Source organism: Bubalus kerabau, chromosome 6 (assembly GCF_029407905.1).
Source record: "Bubalus kerabau isolate K-KA32 ecotype Philippines breed swamp buffalo chromosome 6, PCC_UOA_SB_1v2, whole genome shotgun sequence".
In the NCBI taxonomy this organism is placed as follows: domain Eukaryota; kingdom Metazoa; phylum Chordata; class Mammalia; order Artiodactyla; family Bovidae; genus Bubalus; species Bubalus kerabau.
The window spans coordinates 1,470,221-1,491,844 of record NC_073629.1 but is presented as its reverse complement, the minus strand read 5'-3'; the positions used below and the strand labels follow the sequence as shown (position 1 = coordinate 1,491,844).

At 39.8% G+C, this 21,624-nt stretch overlaps 1 protein-coding gene and 1 long non-coding RNA gene across 2 annotated transcripts in view; one reads left to right on the top strand and one right to left on the bottom strand.

Annotated features, from left to right (window-relative positions):
- The window catches only part of ADCY10 (adenylate cyclase 10), an 80,180-nt gene that overhangs the window by 35,720 nt on the left and 22,836 nt on the right, over nt 1-21,624 (bottom strand). Inside the window, exons 12-17 of the mRNA XM_055587174.1 lie at nt 18,704-18,759; nt 9,800-9,953; nt 8,460-8,652; nt 7,846-7,932; nt 3,892-4,166; nt 2,294-2,430 (exon numbers count right to left, since the gene is read on the bottom strand). Coding sequence (XP_055443149.1) covers nt 2,294-2,430; nt 3,892-4,166; nt 7,846-7,932; nt 8,460-8,652; nt 9,800-9,953; nt 18,704-18,759 — 902 coding nt within the window. The remainder of the gene's footprint in view (nt 1-2,293; nt 2,431-3,891; nt 4,167-7,845; nt 7,933-8,459; nt 8,653-9,799; nt 9,954-18,703; nt 18,760-21,624) is intronic.
- The window catches only part of LOC129656542 (uncharacterized), a 62,706-nt gene continuing 48,656 nt past the window's right edge, over nt 7,575-21,624 (top strand). The window contains exons 1-2 of the long non-coding RNA XR_008716372.1: nt 7,575-7,789; nt 8,437-8,531. This is a non-coding gene — a long non-coding RNA (uncharacterized LOC129656542). The remainder of the gene's footprint in view (nt 7,790-8,436; nt 8,532-21,624) is intronic.

Sequence of the window (21,624 nt, the reverse complement as noted above, 5' to 3'; positions counted from 1 at the left end):
AGATTCAGGAGTATATAAGACTTCCTGCCCTCAGGGAGCTGACATTCTCACAGTGGAAGACAAATAATAACCAACAGATAAATAAATTAAGAGGATAACCTCATAATGTGACTCAGTTTTGTGAAAGAAAGAAACACGGTGATAGAGACGAATGAAAAAGCGCAGAGTAGGGAAGGTCTTCCTTAAGCAAGGCATGGTCAGAGAAAGTGACTGTGAGGAGATAATACCTGAGATAAGGGCAAGAGGAAGTAGGTATGCAAAACACCAAGGAGAGGGAGCAACCAGGAGCTCAGGGTGTTAGAAGAGCAGAAATGTGGCTGGAGCGTATTTCAGAATGTTGGTGAGACCACAGAGGGCGTGGAAGGCAGCTCCCACAGGGATCTCCAGTCCAAGATAGGGAGTTTGGATTTCATTGTAAACTCAGTAGGAAACCACTAAAAGTTGTTTGGTTTTAAAAAAAATTTGTTTATTTGTTAAGTTTCAAATTTATCAAAAGTTGTAAGAATAACACTATTAATCTTGATTCAAATTCATCTATTGTTAACATTTTGCCCCATTTGCTATACCCTTTGTTCTCTATGTACATATTTTTCCGAAGCACTTCATTTGAGTATTAAGTCGCATAAATCATGCCCTTTTACTCCCAAATACTTTACTCTGAATTCCCCAAGAATGACAATTCTCTTACGTAAGTAGAATATACTTATCATCTTTTACTGTCCATATTCCAGTCTTGTCAGCTGACTCAATAATGTTCTTTAGCATTCTTTTTTTTGTATACAGCCCAGGTGTCCTCCAACAGGGGAGTGGCTAAACAACCTACGATATGTCCACTACTCAGCAACCACTGAGATCAAACTACCGATACACACAACAACCCAGATAATCTTCAGAGAGTCATGCTGAGTGAAAAACAATCTCAAAAGATTACACATACTCTATTATTCCATCTATAAAAATTCCCTAAAGTCACAAAATTATAGATATGAAGAACTGATTAGTGATTACCAGGGAAGGAAGTATGGGTGGGAGAGAAGTGGGGTGGCTGTAACAGCAACATGAGGGATCCTCGTGGTGATGAAAATATTATGTATCTTGACTGTGTCAATATTAATATCCTGGTTGTGATATTATATTGTAGAGTTTTGCTGATGTTACTATGGGGGAAAACCAGGTAAAGGGTATATATTAATAGAATCTCTCCATATTATTGTTTTAGCCAAAAAGTTCATTTGAGTTTTCCCATAACACCTTATGGAAAAACCCAAACGAACTTTTTGGCTAACCCAATACTTGTTACAACTGTATGTAAATTTATGATCACCTCAAAAAGTTTAATTAAACTCAATGAGGCAGCAAAGTATTATTGTATTCAGTCACTTTGTTTATATTCAAAGAGATCCCCAGAATGCCTACTGTGGTGTAAGACACAGGAAAGGTGCTCAGTAGACCTTTGTTGAGTGAATAAATGAGAAAAGATTTGAGTTCCTTTATTCTACATCATAGAGCAGGTAGCTGGCAATAAAGGTTGTGGCTAATCCCTAAATATCAGCTATTAAATGTCATATGGAGAACTGAAATCTGGACTCCTAACTTCAAAGCTAAAATTTTCTTTTGATTGCACTGTTCTAACTCTTTTTTCATAGCATAGATGCTATCTCGTAAACCTTTGTGTCCAAATATAGTTTCTTCCTTTCTTCTAAATATAGTTCCCTCCTTTCTTTTTTGCTAGCATATTATTTTTTCTCCTTATCACTGCCACCTCCCTGAATAACTAGCATACCCACCCCAGACATTTTCCTATCATTCACATTAACCCTAATCGTCTACACCCCAGCTTGCATCTGTACCCCTTTCCCCAACCCCCACCCTTCTCCCTTCAACAAAACCATTTTCTTAAAAATAGTCACCTGGCCTCTTTGTGCCATTATCTAAAAGTTCATCCTTCTGCATGTCTCAGTGCCATGAGGACCTCGTTGACAATTCACTTTGAGATAATCATTTTACCTCTGGAAAACAAGTTATTCTTTTCCCTGGTAACATCCACATCCCTCACCAGTTCTGATTCTGGGCTTTAAGATTCTCTCTTCCTTCATCTCCATTACAGGTCTACATTCTTCCTCTCAGTTCAGTGAGTCCCAGGCAATGTTAAGTTCTCTCACAGTCAGGATATCAAGTCCAGCATTCACTGCCTCCTCAAACCCTTTTAGGAAGAAGCCTACGGAAAAGCCTACTCTTGCCACCCTCTCTTCAGAAGGAGAGTGAGAGAAAGAACCATCGTTACAGGACTTACTGAACAGGTTATTCCAGGTCACATTTGTCTTTTCCTCAGACTCCATTGCCTGGAAAACAAGTACCCTGTGATGGTCTAGGTTTTTAAGCAATTCTTCACAGTAAAACGGAATTCCACAGCTTCCCTCTGCCAGATACCTGTAGTGAAAATGAGGCAACCTATTTATATCAAAGAACTATCTTTTAGGAAGGAAAAATATTTGAGTCTTCTCAATCACTCAAAAATAATCGCATTTCTTTCTGCATTTGTTTTGTTTTCCATTTTTAGGGATTGCCTTTGCTTTTTTTTCTTTCATTTTTGAAAATTACATAAGACACTCCAAACTCAAAACTATGTAATAAGATACACCCTCAGTCTTGCTTCCCTGCCTCACCTTATAAGTAACCATTTAAATTAGTTTCTGGCTTATCTTTTCAAGGTTTCTTTCAAAAACTATAGAAAATGCACATATATATTTCACCCCCTTCCTTAGATTAAAAAACAGCACTTTGTACATACTGCACACTAGGCTTCCCCTTGTTTTCCCCTCAGTAATGTATCTTGGTCATCCCTCTGTGTCCGTAGAGCTTTCTTATTTCTCTTTGTAGCTATGCAGGGCTCCACTTTGTGGATGCATCCAACTTTACTCTAACTGTCCTCTTAGAGACGGACATTTGGACTGTTTTCTGTCTTTCACTAGTATAATAATGCCTCAATAAAACTGTGTCCAGATGTCACTTCATATTTTTGTCAATATATATACAATGTTGTATTATTTTCAGGTATGCAGCAAAGTGATTATATATATATATATATATATATATACACACACATACACACACATACATATATATGTTCAGATTCTTTTCCCTTATAGGTTATTACAAAATCTTGAGTATAGTTCCTTGTAAACATATCTTTGAGACACAGTCCTAGAATTAGGAAGGATAGATCAAAAGGTAATACATATATATAATAAATATATACATATTAAATAAATACAGAGATAAAGAGGGAGAGAGGGAGTCAAAGGGAGGGAACATGGCAAATTTATGCCTGGTATCCGAGACATTGCTCTTCCAGAAGCAAGATAACCTCACTATAAAGAACAGATGCCATGGTGAGTTGTAAACTGACAGCTAAGGAAGGGGCATGGTCTATGTTGTTAAGGGGACTGCTGACAAGACCCAGCAGAGGAGTCACTGAGAAGATATCAACATCTCCCATGACAAAGAACACCAGTACCAGACCATGTTATTACTGGTGACTAAGACCTCAGTTGTGGGTTGTGGTCTTTAATGTTCACCAATTTGCCTTTCATGTCACTTGCCCATGACTGTGACCTTAGTCACTGTAGGTTAGAGTTGAGTGTACCTATACCCAGCTTGATGAAAGGGAAGCAAAACTCATGCCTCTAAGCAAAGCTGAACATGATGTAACAGGGACCATAAAAAGAAAAGGTGAGCAGCATCCATCCTACCAAGCATGTTCAATGGCCCCTTTGAAAGGCGGGACCAGTGAGAATACAGAAATGGGTGCTTTCAGACATAACCTAAGGAATCTGATGAAGTTTGGACCTGGTGAATAAGTCAAGGCCTTAGAATAAATGGGTTACTCACGTGTCCAGTTCTTTGGGGATGCCCTTGACACTGAGGTCTAGGCAGACTTTGTTGAGGATGTCCTTAGGCTGCACAGGTCCAAGGGTGACATAGGTGGTGTTCCTGTTCCTCATTATGGCACCGGCAGCTGCACAGGGTGTGTTGACAAAGGGAGACAGGGACATGATGATGAAGATGGGAACAGACCGGATAAGCTTTTCCATAAAGGTCCAGGAGGCTGAATCGATAAACTGGCCCTCATCAATGATGAAAATAATCCTTTCCTCTTTCACTGTCTAAACAAGGTGAAGAAATAGAAAGATAAGTGCTGTAGGACTTCAGGATTTTTTGTTTTTGTTTTTGTTTTGTCTTTTGGCTGCACCGCCAGACTTGTGGGATCTCAGTTCCCGGACAAGGGACTGAACTTGGGCCACAGCAGTGAAAGCACTGAATCCTAGTTAGACCACCAGGGAGCTCCCATGACTTCAGTTTTTTACACATATGTATGGGTATACATGTGTTTCCACTGAGTTTTGCGAAGCTAAGTTAAATCTTTTCTTTCCAGTATCTGTGATAATTTAGATTCTGCTAACTTGGAATTTGTGACCATTGGGACTGAACTGGCTAGAAGAAACTCATACTTGGTCAGATCTTTGCGACAAGATAATGTATAGGATAGATGGGTTGTAGTCAAGTTAAACACCCATTACATAAAAATAGCTGAGATTTACTTCAAGTCATTCTAATTTATTGAAAAATGAAGGTCTCCTGGAAATACCTATTTGACATTTATTCAGCCAACATCTATTCAACACGTCTTTACCAAGCACTCACTGGGCTGGGTGCTGGAGGCAAAATGCTGAGAGGACTCGATCTGGTCTTTGCCCTGCCAGCAGTTTATGCTGTTCTAGCTTGAATGGCACCCACTCCAGTACTCTTGCCTGGAAAATCCCATGGACGGAGGAGCCTGGTGGGCTGCAGTCCATGGGGTCACTAGGAGTCGGACACGACTGAGCGACTTCACTTTCACTTCTCACTTTCATGCATTGGAGAAAGAAATGGCAACCCACTCTGGTGTTCTTTCCTGGAGAATCCCAGGGACGGGGGAGCCTGGTGGGCTGCCATCTATGGGGTCACACAGAGTCGGACACGACTGAAGCGACTTAGCAGCAGCAGCAGCTTGAATTATAGCACGTTACACTTAGAAACAGATCAAGTGTCCTTTTTTCGTGTAGACTGCTTTTCCCTAACTAGTCTGAATTATTTATTTGCTCATTAAGCATTTACCGTGTATCCCTTAGAGTCAGGTGCTGTTCTAAGCACTGGGGATACAGTATTAGACAAAGCATAGAGCTTACATTGTAGTGTGAGCCCTCGTGTAGTAGGCTCTATATTTCCACAGTGTAAGATATCTAAATGGAGGAAACTTTTCCCATTTTTGCTGCTCCAGACTGCTCTTGGCTTCTCTTGGTTCCCTCTGAGAAGTGATTGTTAAGCCATTCTTTCCCTCTGTATGTTTTTATAAACCAAAGCAGTAAAAGGGTATTTTCAAGTTTCAGAAGACGATCATTCTAAAGTATTATATAGCCTGTCTTACCACATACACACAGTAAGTCTCCTCTTACAGCCTCATTCTGTCACCAGATTGTATGCTCTTCACTGACTTTGAAAACATTTTAATGAATAGAGGTTAGCATCCCATTGTTTTGTTTTGTATTTGACTATCATCTTTAAAACTCCTATCTTTAAAAATATCATATGGGCAGATAGGAATGTGAGTTTTACTCATAGAATGGTCTTATCAGTGAATTATTTGTGAATTGAGGAGAGTAAAGCAAGAACCAAAAACCCCACATGAATTCAATAGTACATTATTGGCCCCAGCTTCCATAGGTTTAAAATAAGAAGATTGAAGACTCCCTGGGGGTCCAGCAGCTACGACTCTCTGCTCCCAATGCAAGGGGCCCAGGCTTGATCCTTGGTCAGGAAACTAGATCCCACATGCCGCAACTATAAGATCCTGCATGCCACAGTGAAGACTGAAGATCCTGTGTGCTGCAACTAAGACACAGAACAGCCAAATAAATTAAAAAAATTTTTTTTAATAGATTGAATTGGGTCATATCTGATGTGAATAAAAGCCAACATTTACACTGCACCTACTGTGTTCCCAGCAATGTGTGATGTACTTCCATAAATTAATTCATTTAAAATCTTCATAATGTTTACAGAGGTGGCACCATTGAATCTATTTACTGAGAAAATTAAGGCACAGAGAAGTTAAGCCACTTGCCCAAGATCACGCTGATAGCAAATGATCCAAAGACTGTCATCATAGCACTGAGTCAAAGCACAGCTCTAGTCTCGGTTTCCAGCTAGATCTGCATCAGAACCACTGAGGAATTTTAAAAAACAAACTAAACAGATCCCTAGGCCCAAACCAAGCCTTTTTCAATTTCAGGTAGAACTCATAAATACATATATTTTATCAAGCTTCCTGGATATTTGTGATGCAAACAGTCCTCAAAATCTGACATTTAGAAATTACTGATATGGCCTTATTTGCCTGCAGTGGAAAAGGAGGAAGTTCTATTGTACATTTATTGCCACAAGCTTGAATTGTTTATTGTGTGCCAAACATTCTTCTGGTCAATAGGGATACGAAAATGAATAAGAGGCTCCCTCTCCTTAAGAAGTCCACAATGTCCTGAGGGAGAGAGACACAGATTTAAGTAGCAAACTGCAGTACAGTATGGAAAACATATTAAGAAGTATGTTCACAGTGTCACAGAAGCACAGTGGGAGAGGAATTAGTCATCCTTGTGATCTGGGGGAGTTCTCACTGAAGAGTGACACTGAACGATGAGTAGCATTTCTCCAAGGTTAGAAAAAAGTCTTTTAGCTTTTATCTCTTAGTATTGAGAATTGTTTGACTAGTATAAAGCAGAGGTTGGAACAATTTGCATACACCCTGGCAGTTATATGGAGGATGGATTGCAGTGGAGAGGTATGCTGCACAGAGATTAGCTGGAAAGCTATAGTAATAGAAGAGAAAGCCTGAATTATAGTGGGAAACACAGGACGGATGGGTTCTAGAGTCGGTCTGAGGTAGACATGTAGGACTTGGCAACTGAGTAGATGCAGAAGATGTGGCAAATAGTGAGGAAGGTAGCAAAGATAACCTGAATGATGTGTGAATGAACTTGTTATTAACTAAATCAAAGGTCAGGATCAGGATGAGGAAGATAGGGTACTGAAGTAGGGGGGAAAAATGAATTTAGTGTTAGACACTGAACTGAGTATGATTCCCCATATCCAAGTGGAATACACAGAAGGTTCTTCGAAACATGGTTCTGGTGCTTATAAGAAAGCTAGGGAATGGGATATAAAGTTGGTGATCAACCGCATATAATGGACAGTCATGATATTACTCAGAGAGAAACAGTTAACATTGGCTGAGTGGCTTCAGTGAAAAAGATTCTATTCTGTTTTACACATAATCTAGTCATTTAAATCTTATAACCCTGTGAGCTGGGTACTATTATTTCTTCACTTTATAGAAGATAAAGTAAAAGCACGGACAGGTTGAGTCACTTGGTCAAGCTTACCTAGGTAGCAAATGATAGGCTTAAGGGCTCAAGCTCTTGTAATCTGACTCCAGAGCCTGTATACATAACTGGTTTGATAGATCGCTTCTTACACAGAGGGAGGGAAAAAACAAGGACTGGTTTTAAGACGAGGCCAAACTCCCTGGAGTAATGTTAAAGGACTCCTTTCAAATACAACTAAATTCTGAATAGACTCTCACCTTGGGGTTTCGAAGGATGGAGGAGAATGAAACACTTTGGGTTAAAGCTTTCATATAATTCATAGCTTCTTGTCGTTGGAATCTGAACTCTTGAGGCAACCTGGCTTTGTGGTGAGATGCCCAGTTTCTCCCCTCCCCTCCATTATTTGACCCATAGATGCTCTTACTTGCTCCAAGATCTTCATAAACAACGCCTCCAACTGCTTTTGCTTTCTCATGGTGCTCATCTTGGAAACCTCCCGTGAAATAGGGAACTAGATAAAAAATTATAAGAATATTGAGTACTGGAAAACAGCAGAGGGAAGTACTAGTTTGTGTCTTTGGCAGTTCACTTTACTGCTCTGTGCCTTAAAATCCTCGTATGTTAGATAATTCATAACATCTCTTTCAGCTCTAATACTCTATGTCATTGAATCTAATAGATACGAGAAAAAATAGGGCACACTCTTATCTTTGCATTGGCAATCACCTTTGGGAGCAGAGGGATTTTGTGCCCTTGACTAGCTAGTATAGTATACCTAGGATGGGAAGGTGAGGGGGGGAAAAAAAGAATCAGCAGGTGGTTATTTGGATTTTCTTGAGTCTGGTACCAATATATCTTAGGAAGGTGGGTGCTCATTCAAGGATTGGGAGCCATTTCCTTACCACCTTGGATGCCCTAGATGAGAAAAGGAAAGTATCATAAAAGCCAAAGAGATGCGGTGTCATAAAGCATGACAGAGGGGTGGCCTCACCTGCCCCTTCACGATTTCTCACAGGAGTCTAAACACCAGCTCGTTACCTGCACATGGAAAATGTCATTAAGAAGACAATGGAACTTTTCATCCAACAGTGACTTGACTTTATTTTGAAGGTTAGTCTGTCGTTCTTTATAATGTTTGCAAGTATCCAGACCTAGTACATTGGCCATGAGTATCTGGATGGTATAAAAATTTTGATTGAAGCTGATCTTAGTCAACACGATAGCAATAGTCCTGTTTATAAGAAAGTCAGGAATCAGAGAGAGTTTTTAAATATATTTTTTGGGGAGGGAGAAATTTGGACACAGACAACACACATATTGTCTCTGTATATAGGAGGATAGAAGTCTAAGATCCTGGTGTCATAAAGTTGGTTCCTTCCATCAGCTGTGAGGGACAATCTGTTTTGTCCCTCTTTCCCAGCTTCTGGTGGCTTGCTGGCGATCACTGGTATTCGTTGGCTTGTGGAATCACTATCCCAATCTCTGCCTCCATTTTCACGTGATATTCTCCATGTGTGTTCTGTTGGTTAAGCCATCTAGTTTGTGGTGCTTTGTCTCGGTAGCTCTAGCAAACTAACACAGCACTCAGGTACTATAAGTACTCAGTAAGTGATGGAATAAATAACATGTCTTCTGGTTATTTTGAATTATTCCCTCAGCAATGTTAAATACATTTAAAAACTAGCCTCTCTCAGGCCTGACATTTAAAGAGAGTAGAAACACAGCTAAAACTAAGACTAATAAAAATTTTCCCTTTAAAACCTTTATGTTAGATGGTGAGAGGGTGTGTGACACAATTCCCATTGTCTTGGTTATCATCACTGTTATTGAATACCACACTGTTCACCTCCATGAGACAGGCTGTCCCAAAGACAGCCCTCATGACATCCCTTCTTTGAAAAGGGACAAATAGCAAGAGGCAAGTACATTAGCGCTGCCTTTCAAAGGAAAATCCAGAGGCCTTCCATTCTCTAACCACATTCTCAGGGCTCAATGGTTTGAGCTAGTGATTCCTACAGTGTCAACTACAGGATAAACCTATGTATTTGCTTCAGACCAAATCTAGCTTCGGTTTCAGCATCTATACCAGCTGTTCTCAAACTGTCTGAGCATTAGGAAACTTAAAATATCAATATCCAAGCCCCTCCAGGCATTAAATTAGGATCTCAAGGGGTCAACCCAGCTTTTTATTTTCTCAATATGTTTCTCATTAATTACTTATTTAGCATAAGAGGCATGATACCCAATAATAACTGATAGATTGTGGGTAGTTTATAAGAGGCAACGTATAAAAGGAGAGGAACATTAAAACAAATGAAATTCTTAAGGATGTCAGGATTCTCTGGATCCACAGAAAGTGGTCATCGCAAGACACTCACCTGTGGTTCTCACCTTGAGCCAGGTACTCAATTTCCACAAGTAACTGACTTTTTCCATATCCCGATATTCCTTCGTACATCAGGACTTGACTGCAGTTAGACATCAAAAATTTCTTCATAGTACACATGAAGTATTTGATCTCCTCCTCACGTCCTGTTATTTTTGTTTTTCAAAAAGGGAGCAAACCCAATCAACATAAAATTGTCTAGAGATATAAAAAAGCACACAGTGATACTGCTTCTAAGAATACCCTTGGAATTTCCATGGCATTGTTCATGGAGTTTCTTGAGGTCCTGTGCACTTTAAAACTTTTAAAAAATCTTCAGCTAGAACTTTACAGTAAGTAGTGTAGTTTTACAGATTTATTTGGGTTTTGTTTGTTTGTTTGTTTTGGTTTGGTGTTTTGATGCCCATAAGCTGTGAGGGAAAGGATTCTTATAATGTTCACTATGATGTCAATTTAATTTCAGTGTAGCAAACTGAGATTTGCTTAGAATACACAAGCAGGAATTAAATCAGGGCTTATTTTCTTTTCCTTTTTCTATTTTTTCTATAACACATTAGAAGTAACTACAGCTTATCACATTAAGAAATCAATTTATAAAGTTAAGGTTCTCATGTTGTACAGGATGGATAAAATATTTTTACTTTTAATTCTGTGAAGGAAACTTACTTTTGTAAATGAGAAACTATACTTATTTAGGGCTACAAGAAGAGTTACCAGTGATAAAAAAAAATTCAATTTGTTTTTTTTTTTAAAAACCTCATATACATGATTAATCATAAGAAAAACATAAATTCTTAAAAATAAATTATACCATTTTTCTGATTATAAAACTAACATAAGCTCGCTGTAGAAAATACAGAAAAATTAGAAAAAGAAAAAAGGAAAATAAGTCACCTTGGGTTACAACCCTATCATTCTTATTTTTCTTATGTTTTTAAATATGAATAACAGGATACCATGACTGAAATCTCAAACTCAGCCTACCATCTAGAAACCTCGGTGGACAGAAGGAGTCACAGAAACGTGTTGCTGTTGTTCAGTTGCTCAGTCATGTCCGATTCTTTGCGACCCCACGGATTGCAGCACGCCACTCTTGCCTGTCCATCACCAACTCCTGGAGCTTGCTCAAACTCAAGTCCATCAAGTCGATGACGCCATCCAACCATCTCATCCTCTGTCATCCCCTTCTCCTCCTGCCTTCAATCCTTCCCAGCATCAGGGTCTTTTTCTAATGAGTCAGTTCTTTCCATCAGGTGGCGAAGCTGATGGAGCTTCAGCTTCAGCATCAGTCCTTCCAATGAATGTTCAGGATTGATGTCCTTTAGGATTGACTGGTTTGATCTCCTTGCAGTCCAAGGGACTCTCAAGAGTCTTCTCCAACACCACAGTTCAAAAGCATTAATTCTTCAGTGTTCAGCCTTCTTTATGGTCCAGCTCTCACGTCCATACATGACTACTGGAAAAACCATAGCCTTGACTAGACAGATCTTTGTTGGCAAAGTAATGTCTCTGCCATTTAATATACTGTCTAGGTTGCTCACAGCTTTTCTTCCAAGGAGCAAGCATCTTTTAATTTCATGGCTACAGTCACCATCTCTAGTGATTTTGGAGACCAAGAAAATAAAGTCTGTCACTGTTTCCATTGCTTCCCCATCAATTTGCCACAAAGTGATGGGACCAGATGCCATGATCTTAGTTTTCTGAATGTTGAGTTTTAAGCCAGCTTTTTCACTCTCCTCTTTCACTTTCATCAAAAGGCTCTTCAGTTCCTCTTTGCTTTCTGCCATAAGGGAGGTGTCATCTGCATATCTGAGGCTATTAATATTTCTCTGGGCAATCTTGATTCCAGCTTGTGCTTCATCAAGTCCAGCATTTGGCATGATGTACTCTGCTTTTAAGTTAAATAAGCAGAGTGACAATAGACAACCTTGACGTACTCTTTTTCCAATTTTGAACCAGTCCATTGTTCCATGTCCAGTTCTAGCTGTTGCTTCTTGACCTATATACAGGTTTTGCAGAAGGCAGGTAAGGTGGTCTGGTATTCCCATTTTTAAAAGAATTTTCCACAGTCTGTTGTGATCCACAGAGTCAAAGGCTTTAGTGTAGTTAATGAAGCACAAGTAGATGTTTTTCCAGAATTCTGTTGCTTTTTCTATGATCTAATGGATGTTGGCAATTTGATCTCTGGTTCCTCTTCCTTTTCTAAATCTAGCTTGAACATCTGGAAGTTCTCCATTAATGAAGCCTTACTTAAAGAATTTTGAGCATCACTTTGCTAGAGTGTGACATGAGTGCAATTGTGTGTAGTTTGAACACTCTTTTGTGTTGCCCTTCTTTGGGATTGGAATGAAAAAATTTCACCTTTTCCAGTCCTGTGGCCACTGCTGAGTTTTCCAAATTTGCTGGTATATTGAGTGCAGCACTTTCACAGCCTCATTTTTCAGGACTGAAACAGCTCAGCTGGAATTCCACTAGCTTTGTTCACAATGATGCTTCCTAAGGCCCACTTGACTTCACACTCCAGGATGTCTGGTTCTAGGTGAGTGATCACACCATTGTGGTTATCTGGGTAATGAAGATATTTTTTGTATAGTTCTTCTGTTATTCTTGTCACCTCTTCTTAATATATTCTGCTTCTGTTAGGTCCATACTGTTTCTGTCCTTTATTGTGCCCATCTTTGCATGAAATATTCCCTTAGTATCTCTAATTTTCTTGAAGAGGTCTCTAGTCTTTCCCATTCTATTTTCCTCTATTTCTTTGCACTGATCACTTAGAAGCCTTTCTCATCTCTCCTTCTGTTCTTTGGAACTCTGCATTCAAATGGGTATATCTTTCCTTTTCTCTTTGCCTTTCTCTTCTTTTCTCAGCTATTTGTAAGGCCTCCTCAAACAACCATTTTGCCTTTTTGCATTTCTCTTTCCTGAGGATGGTTTTGATTACCACCTTCTGTACAATGTCATGAACCTCCATCCATAGTTCTTCAGGCACTCTATCAGATCTAATCCATTGAATCTATTTGTGACTTCCACTGTAGAATCGTAAGGGATTTGATTTAGGTCATACCTGAATGATCTGTTCATGGGATTCTCAAGGCAAGATAACTGAAATGGTTTTCCATTCCCTTCTCCAGTGGAAAATTCTGAAAGAGATGGGAATACCAGACCACCTGACCTGCCTCTTGAGAAATCTGTATACAGGTCAGGAAGCAAGAGTTAGAACTGGACATGGAACAACAGACTGGTTCCAAATAGGAAAAGGAGTACATCAAGGCTGTATATTGTCACCCTGCTTATTTAACTTCTATGCAGAGTACATCATGAGAAACGCTGGACTGGAAGAAGCACAAGCTGGAATCAAGATTGCTGGAAGAAATATCAATAACTTCAGATATGCAGATGACACTACCCTTATGGCAGAAAGTGAAGAAGAACTAAAGAGCCTCTTGATGAAAGTGAAAGAGGAGAGTGAAAAAGTTGGCTTAAAGCTCAACATTCCGGAAACTAAGACAATGGCATCCGGTTCCATCACTTCATGGCAAATAGATGAGGAAACAGTGGAAACAGTGGCTGGCTTTATTTTCTTGGGCTTCAAAATCACTGGAGATGGTGACTGTAGCCATGAAATCAAAAGACTCTTGCTCCTTGGATGGAAAGTTATGACCAACCTAGACAGCATATTAAAAAGCAAAGACATTACTTTGCCAACAAAGGTCCATCTAGTCAAGGCTATGGTTTTTCCAGTAGTCACATATGGATGTGAGAGTTGGACTATAAAGAAAGCTGAGCGCCGAAGAATTGAGCTTTTGAACTGTGGTGTTGGAGAAGACTCTTGAGAGTCCCTTGGACTGCAAGGAGATCCAACCAGTCTATCCTAAAGGAGATCAGTCCTAGGTGTTCATTGGAAGGACTGATGTTGAAGCTGAAACTCCAATACTTTGGCCACCTGATGCAAAGAAGTGACTCATTTGAAAATACCCTGATGTTGGGAAAGATTGAAGGCAGGAGGAGAAGGGGACGACAGAGGATGAGATGGTTGGATGGCCTCACCGACTCAATGGACATGAGTTTGAGTAAACTCCAGGAGTTGGTGATGGAAAGGGAGGCCTGGCATGCTGCAGTCCATGGGGTTGCAGAGAGTCGGATACACCTGAGCAACTGAACTGAACTGAATGGTCTAATGGTTTTCTCTACTTTGTTCAATTTAAATCTGAATTTTACAATAAGGAGTTCATGATCTGAGCAACAGTAAGCTCCCGATGTTGTTTTAGCTGCTTGTATAGAGTTTCTCCATCCTCAGCTGCAAATAATAGAATCAATCTGATTTCAGTGTTGACCATCTGGTGATGTCCATGTGTAGAGCCATCTCTTGTGTTGCTGGAAGAGGGGTTTGCTATGACACGTGAATCCTCTTGGCAAAACTGTTAGCCTTTGTCCTGCTTCATTTTGTATTCCAAGGCCAAACTTGACTGTTACTTCAAGTATCTCTTGACTTCCTACATTTGCATTCCAGTTCCCTATGATGAAAAGGACATCTTTTTTGGTGTTAGTTCTAGAAGGTCTCACAGGTCTTCATAGAACCATTCAACTTTGGCTTCTTTGGCATTACTGGTTGGGGCATAGATGGGGATTACTGTTTTATTGAACTGCCTTGGAAACAAACAGAGATCATTCCGTCATTCTTGAGACTGCACCCAAGTACTGCATTTTGAACTCTTTTGTTGACTCTGAGGGCTACTCCATATCTTCTAAGGGATTCTTGCCCACAGTAGTAGATATAATGGTCATCTGAATTAAATTTGCCCATTCCGGTCCATTTTAGTTCACTGATTCCTAAAATTTTTGATGTTCATTCTTGCCATCTCCTGTTTGACCACTTCCAATTTATCTTGATAGACCTAATGTGCAATATTGTGCTTTACAGCATCGGACTTTACTTTCACTACCAGACAGATCCACATCTGGGCATTGTTTCCACGTTGGTTTAGCCTCTTCATTCCTCTGGAGCTTTTTCTTCACTCTTCCCCAGTAGCATATTGGGCACCTACCGACCTGGGGAGTTCATCTTTCAGTGTCATATATTTTTCCCTTTCATACTGTTCATGGGGTTCTCAAGGCAAGAATGCTGAAGTGGTTTGCCATTCCCTTTTCCTGTGAACCACGTGGGCCAGTCAAAACTCTCCACCATGACCTGTCCATCTTAGGTGGCCCTAAACAGCATGGCTCATAGTTTCATTGAGTTAGACAAGGCTCTGATCCATGTGCTCAGTTTGGTTAGTTTTCTGTGATTGTGGTTCTCATTCTATCTGCTCTCTGATGGAGAAGGATAAGAGGCTTATGGAAGTTTCCTGATGGGAGGGACTGGCTGAGGGGCAAACTAGGTCTTGCTCTAACATGTGGGGCCTTGCTTGGTAAATCTTTACTCCAATTTTCTGCTGATGGGTAGGGCTATGTTCCCTCCCTGTATGGTAGGGGTAATGGCGACCTCCTTCAGAAGGACTTATGTCAGCATGCTCCTGCTCCCAGGACCTTTGGAGTCAGTGCCCCTGACCCTGCAGCAGGCCACTGTCAACCCAGGCCTCCGCTGGAGACTCCTGGACAGTTACAGGCAAGTCTGGCTCAGTCTCTTGTGGGGTTGTTCTGTCAAAAGAGCTAGAGAACAAGTAAGGGCTGACTCTTCCTTCTTTGATGGACTGATTACTGTGGAGTGCCCTTTATTTTTCCCCCATTGATACAGTTAATATATACCCAAGTGTTATTTAAAATCTATTGAAAACCAAGACCACTACTCTAAGTTTAGAATTTCATACAAAGAAGCTTACATGTTTATTTGGTAATGTAAATTTCTGGGTAAGATTTAGTGTGAAGGAGATCAGCCCTGGGATTTCTTTGGAAGGAATGATGCTAAAGCTGAAATTCCAGTACTTTGGCCACCTCATGCAAAGAGTTGACTCATTGGAAAAAACTCTGATGCTGGGAGGAATTGGGGGCAGGAGGAGAAGGGGACGACAGAGGATGAGATGGCTGGATGGCATCACTGACTCGATGGACGTGAGTCTGAGTGAACTCCGGGAGTTGGTGATGGACAGGGAGGCCTGGTGTGCTGCAATTCATGGGGTCGCAAAGAGTCAGACATGACTGAGCAACTGAACTGAACTCTGTAGACCATCCTGCTTTTTTTAGATGAAACATTTCCTTTCTGAAAATGCATTTGAATTTGGTTTTGTGAGATGTATAGTGCTCTTCTTTGGCCAAAAGTTTACACAAGAACTCAGACGATCAGGCCCAGAAGGCCGCAGAGCAGACTCTTCTAGCTTTTTGTGTTCTATTTGTATACAACACATAGAGGTAAGAACTTCTGAATTCTTTCTTTAGTTGGGTTCTGAAATGAGTTTAACCTCTTGACTTGAAGTATGCGTGCTTTGTTTCTATTTAAACAAGGTCCTAATATCTGAGAGTATTGTATGCATTTTTGACCCTTGAAAAAACACTTTTTTTGTTCATGTTAGTTTTGTTGTCAGTGTGCATATAGAAGTTCTTCTACAGGAGCTCTTCTAAGAGTACTTTCCATGCTGCTAACCTCAGTCTGTTTTTTCTTACAGCTTTAAGGAATGATATATAGGCCTGATTTTTATCTTATTCTGGTGAAATCAGGGCAAAAAGGCAACTAGACCAGACTGCAAAATATATACATATTATACCAATGTGTTCTAGTATGTCCATCATACTGAGTCCTCGACCTTGTAGAAAGGGGGTTAGGATTTCCATTTGCTATCAATCATGATCACAACAAGCATATCCTAGGATGGAAAGTAAGGCCTTAGAGAAAGGTGAGAGTAGACACTCCTTCTCCTTTCTAGCCTTCAGGAGTTTGGGGATCTGGACTTGGAAGAAATGATGTGCATGCAAACTCTGAAAACTACCTGAATGCACTGAAAGTGAGGCATTACTGCTGGTTTGGGTGCTCCTTGCTGTTCTGGAACTGGTGCCTTCTTTTAGACTATGCTGACAGCAAGATTCTGTCCTAATACCACCCCCACCAAAGTGTGGGGCAGAGCCTCCTCTTAATTGCCCTAACACAGGTATGACCAGGATTTAATTTATAATTATACTTTTAGGTATGCTCACGTCTAACAGAAGGAAATTACAAACCATTATTCCTTCTGACAGAAGGAAACTACAAGCCATTATTAGAAATGGCTGCCTTCAGAATCCACAGGCCAATCCTCGCTTCGGTCTCTTCTCTACTTCATTTTATGTCTACTTCCCTGTCTAGTCTTGAGTTAGCTTTCTTATGATAGGGTCCCTTTTACCAAGAATTACAAAAACGTCACTACCAGTTGGGTCACAGCTCTAAAAGTAAAAGGTAAAACAAAATTTCTAGAAGAGAATGTAGGAAAGTATCTTCATGATTTGTGGGTGAGGAAAGATTTCACAAAGTGTACAAAGCACTAACTACAGAGGAAAAAACTAGTAAGTTGGATTTCATTAAAATAAAAAAATTGTGTTCATTAATTACATCACTAACAGAATAAAAAGGCAAGCACAGAATGGGAAAAGTTACATACAGTAAAAACAAATGGACTTATTTTCAGAATATATAATTCCAACACATCTATAAAAACATATAACCCAATTGAAAAATAAACAAAAGATCTATACAGATACTTTAATAAAAGATGATTTCCACATGGCCAATAAATATTTGGAAAAGGTGCTCAACCACATCAGGGTTGGAATAGATGGAAACCACAATGATATACCATTATAATACCAAAAGAATTATTAAAAGTACAGACTGATAAAACTAAGTTGTTGGTAAGAATGAAAAGCAAATGGAACATTTGTAACACTATCGGTCAGAGTATAATCAAATACAACCATTTTAGAAAATTATTTGGCATCATCTACCAAAACTGTACCTTTTGCAACAATATCACCTGTATATACATATATATACCCAACAGCAGAAATGCAAACATATGTTCATCATAAGACTTGTACAAAACTTTTTATGGCAGTATTATTCATAAGAACCCAGACTGGAAACAACTCAAATGTACAAATACAGAAGGAATACATTGTTGTATGTTTATAAAATGGAATATAGTCACCTCTCTGTGTACCACAGGAAATTGGTTCCAGGACCCCCAGGGATACAAAATCCACAGATGCTCAAGTGCCTTATATAAAATGGCATGGTGTTTGCATATAATCTACACATATCCTCTGTATATTTTAAATCATCTCTAGATGAATTATAATAGCAAATACAATGTAAATGCAACATGAATAGTTGCTTGTGTGCAACAAATTCAAGTTTAGCTTTTTGGAATTTTCTTAAGGTATTTTTGCTTTGTGGTTGTTTGAATCCGTGGATGCTGATACTGCCGATACAGAGGGCCAACTCTACTACATAGCAATGAAAATGAATGAATTATAGATACAGCCAATAATATGGATGAATTTCACAACATAATGTTGACTAAAAGAAGGCTTATGTAACTATGCAATGTAGGATTTCATTCATATAAATTTTAAGAACAGGCCTAAGTAATTTAGGTGATGTTGGTGGTGAGTTTGTCATGGACAGGGAAGCCTGGCGTGCTGCAGCTCATGGGGTCGTAAGGAGTCGGACACAACTGAGTGACTGAACTGAACTGAACTGAAGTAATTTAGAATTACTTTTGATCTTTGGGTAAAGGGAGAGGAATAAAGCATTTGAGGGCTTCCAGAGTACTGCTATTTTTTTTTTCTTTGTTAATTTCTTGGCCTGGTTGGCGATTATATGTTCATTTTGTGAAAATTCACTAAATTGAGGATTTATCATTGGTGTACTTTTCTGTATGTCATGTTATAGTTCAATAAGGAGGTTTAAAAATCAAGGCCCACTACCTACCCAGCAAAGGGTAACGCTCATTTCTGTTGCAGATGAGGTATGCCATCCCAAACATGCTGAAGAGAAGGAAAAAAAAAAGATGTTAGTGTCAAAATAGGGAAATATTGAAAGCCAGAGGGACTAGCTCTTAGTTCCCAGAAAGCCTCCTTTTCGATCTCTAACAGGAGTCTGTCCCCTGACTCAAGGGGTACAGATGCCAAGAGGAAGGGAACAAAGAAGTTCTTACCTGGTGATAGAGTCTCCAATCAACTTACGCAGCTGCCTTAACTCAGAGCCTGATATGTTGTTCAAAAAATGCTTGTTGAGTCTGCATTGGTAGAACTGACCCTCTTCCAGGGAAACCAGACACTCAGTAGGGGGCCCAATAAAGTTAGATGTGTTATATTGTCTCCCAGCACAGAAAGATTCTACCAATTGCTCAAACAATAATAGCTCATCTTTGTGGAACACATGCTACGTGCCTGGCACTTTCAAGTGCTTTATATAATCGTTTTCTTTACTCCAGACAAAAAGCTTATTGAGAAGGTATTATTATTATTATGTCCATTTTACAAATAAGAAAACTGAGGTACAGAGAGTTTAACGTGAACAAGACCCCATGGGTAGTGGTGACAGAGGATACTGACAGAGGCAATATCTAAAACGAGGATCAAGGGCATATGCTTGTCCACTGCATGATATCATCTCTCTCTTTTTTTCATAATATCTTCTCTTAAAGGGGCCTTTTCCAACAAATGACTCATTCCCTGTCTATACTATCATACTAAATATTTTGTTATGCCTTTGTATTATAGCATATACCGAAGTCTCCCATACTGCTAATTTTGTGTATGTTGTCTTCCCCATTGGATTTCAGGACAGGAAACAGGCCCTGTTCATATCTGTATGTGTATTTCCATAGTCTCTTATTTTCAGAGATGGTATAGAGAAATGAAAAAGAGGGCAGGTTTAGGGATCAGATAGTCCTGGTAGTTCAGAAACAGTTAGTTTCTATGGTAGACTGACTGCATTAATCGCTCCACTTCTTCAACCCTACTTGTATCTGTGCCCTTTGCAGTGCCCTCCCATGCTGGGCTCACCCTTGTGGACGGTTTGGCCCATGGGATGTTAACAAACATGACACAGAGGTTTGAAAAATGTTTGTGCATTGGACTTGCTCTTTCTTGCTCTTCTGATATTGCCATGACTACATCCCTGGGCTAGCCCAATACGAAAGTGAAAGTGAAGTTGCTCAGTCGTGTCCGACTCTTTGTGACCCCATGAACTGTAGCCTACCAGGCTCCTCTGTCCATGGGATTTTCCAGGCAAGAGTACTGGAGTGGATTGCCATTTCCTTCTCCAGGGGATCTTCCCAACCCAGGGATTGAACCTGGGTCTCCCGCATTGTAGACAGACGCTTTACCGTCTGAGCCACCAGGGAAGGCCGGACCAATATGAGATACACAGAATCACTGTCCCAGTTATGTCAGCCACAATTCCCAGTTATCCTATCAGAAGTCATCCTGGATGACAACCTGTTCAACACCAGGCATATGAACAAGCCTAGGCTAGATCAGCCAAATCCAGCCAAGAGCAATTGAACCCCACATATTCATGAGATAAATAAAAATGTACTATTGTATACCCCTGTGATTTTGTGGTTGACTATGCACTTAGGCGCTCAGTCATGTCTGACTCTTTGTGACCCCATGAACTGTAGCCCACCAGGCTCCTCTGTCCATGGGATTTTCCAGGCAAGAGTACTGGAGTGGATTGCCATTTCCTTCTCCAGGTTAACTATAATGCAACATTACTATGGCATCTGAAAGCAATGTGGCTCCATAAATTACTAGATTTATGAGTATGGACAAGTCATCTAACAAATCTCTGAGTCTCCATTTTTAAATTTATAAAATGGAGTTAATATTAGTTTGTTTCTACCTCATATAATTGATATTGAGGTAAAGTCCCTAATATTTAATAAGGGCTCACAAAAAATTATTATTCATTCATTTATTCAAACAGCATTTTATTGATGATCTACACATGCAAGAACAGTGCTGAGTCCTGGGAATACAAAGATGAATAATAAAGACTCACTGAAGCAATTACAGCCCTAATTCTGTTATCTGACCCTTTAAGACCTAGATTCTAGCTTGCTAATGTAAGAAATAATACCTTTTCACTTTCCATCCACCAAGCACTACTATATAGAGCTTCCCATGCTGTTCATTCATTTATTCATCATTATTGATGCCTACCAAGCATTGGGAATATAAGAATGAACACAAAATAATCACTATCCTCAAAAAGCTCCCCGTGTAGGAAGTGAAAAGCACACTGAGTCAGGGATTGTTCTGAGTGTTCTAATGCGCTACAGAGTTACACAGAGGAGAGAGCTAAACCACTGGACTTGGGATTGGGTAGCTTTCAGAGGCAGTTTTAGAAAGGAATAGATCCTTGAGCTGGATTTCAAAAATTGACTGCAGTTTTCCTAGTAGACTGGGGATGGAATGAATGAAAGAGAGGCTAATCCCCTTAGACACCCCCAGAGGAAGGGACATAGGAGGAGACAAGGTAGGAAAGGCAGGTGGTTACTTTGTGTGTCATTGCAAGGAGTTTGAACATATCATGAAAATGACTGGAAGGTCCTGAGGGATTTTCAGCTCCTAAGTGAGCCCAAACAGGGCTTTGGGAGAATGTGTGTCACTAAGCACCTGGAAGAGGAGCAATCCCTATCAATGGCTGAACACACAGTTGAAGTGATCAATAGTTAATGGTTGGTGATTGGGTTCTTCTGAGTCCAAAGAGATACTCAAATGAGAAGACTCTCTCTTCTTTTTGTACAACCTTTGATAAATTACCATTATAGTCTAAAAACTGACAGTAGACTGGGATCTTCCACCATGTTATACTATCAGTGGGATGGAAGAAGATGAAGG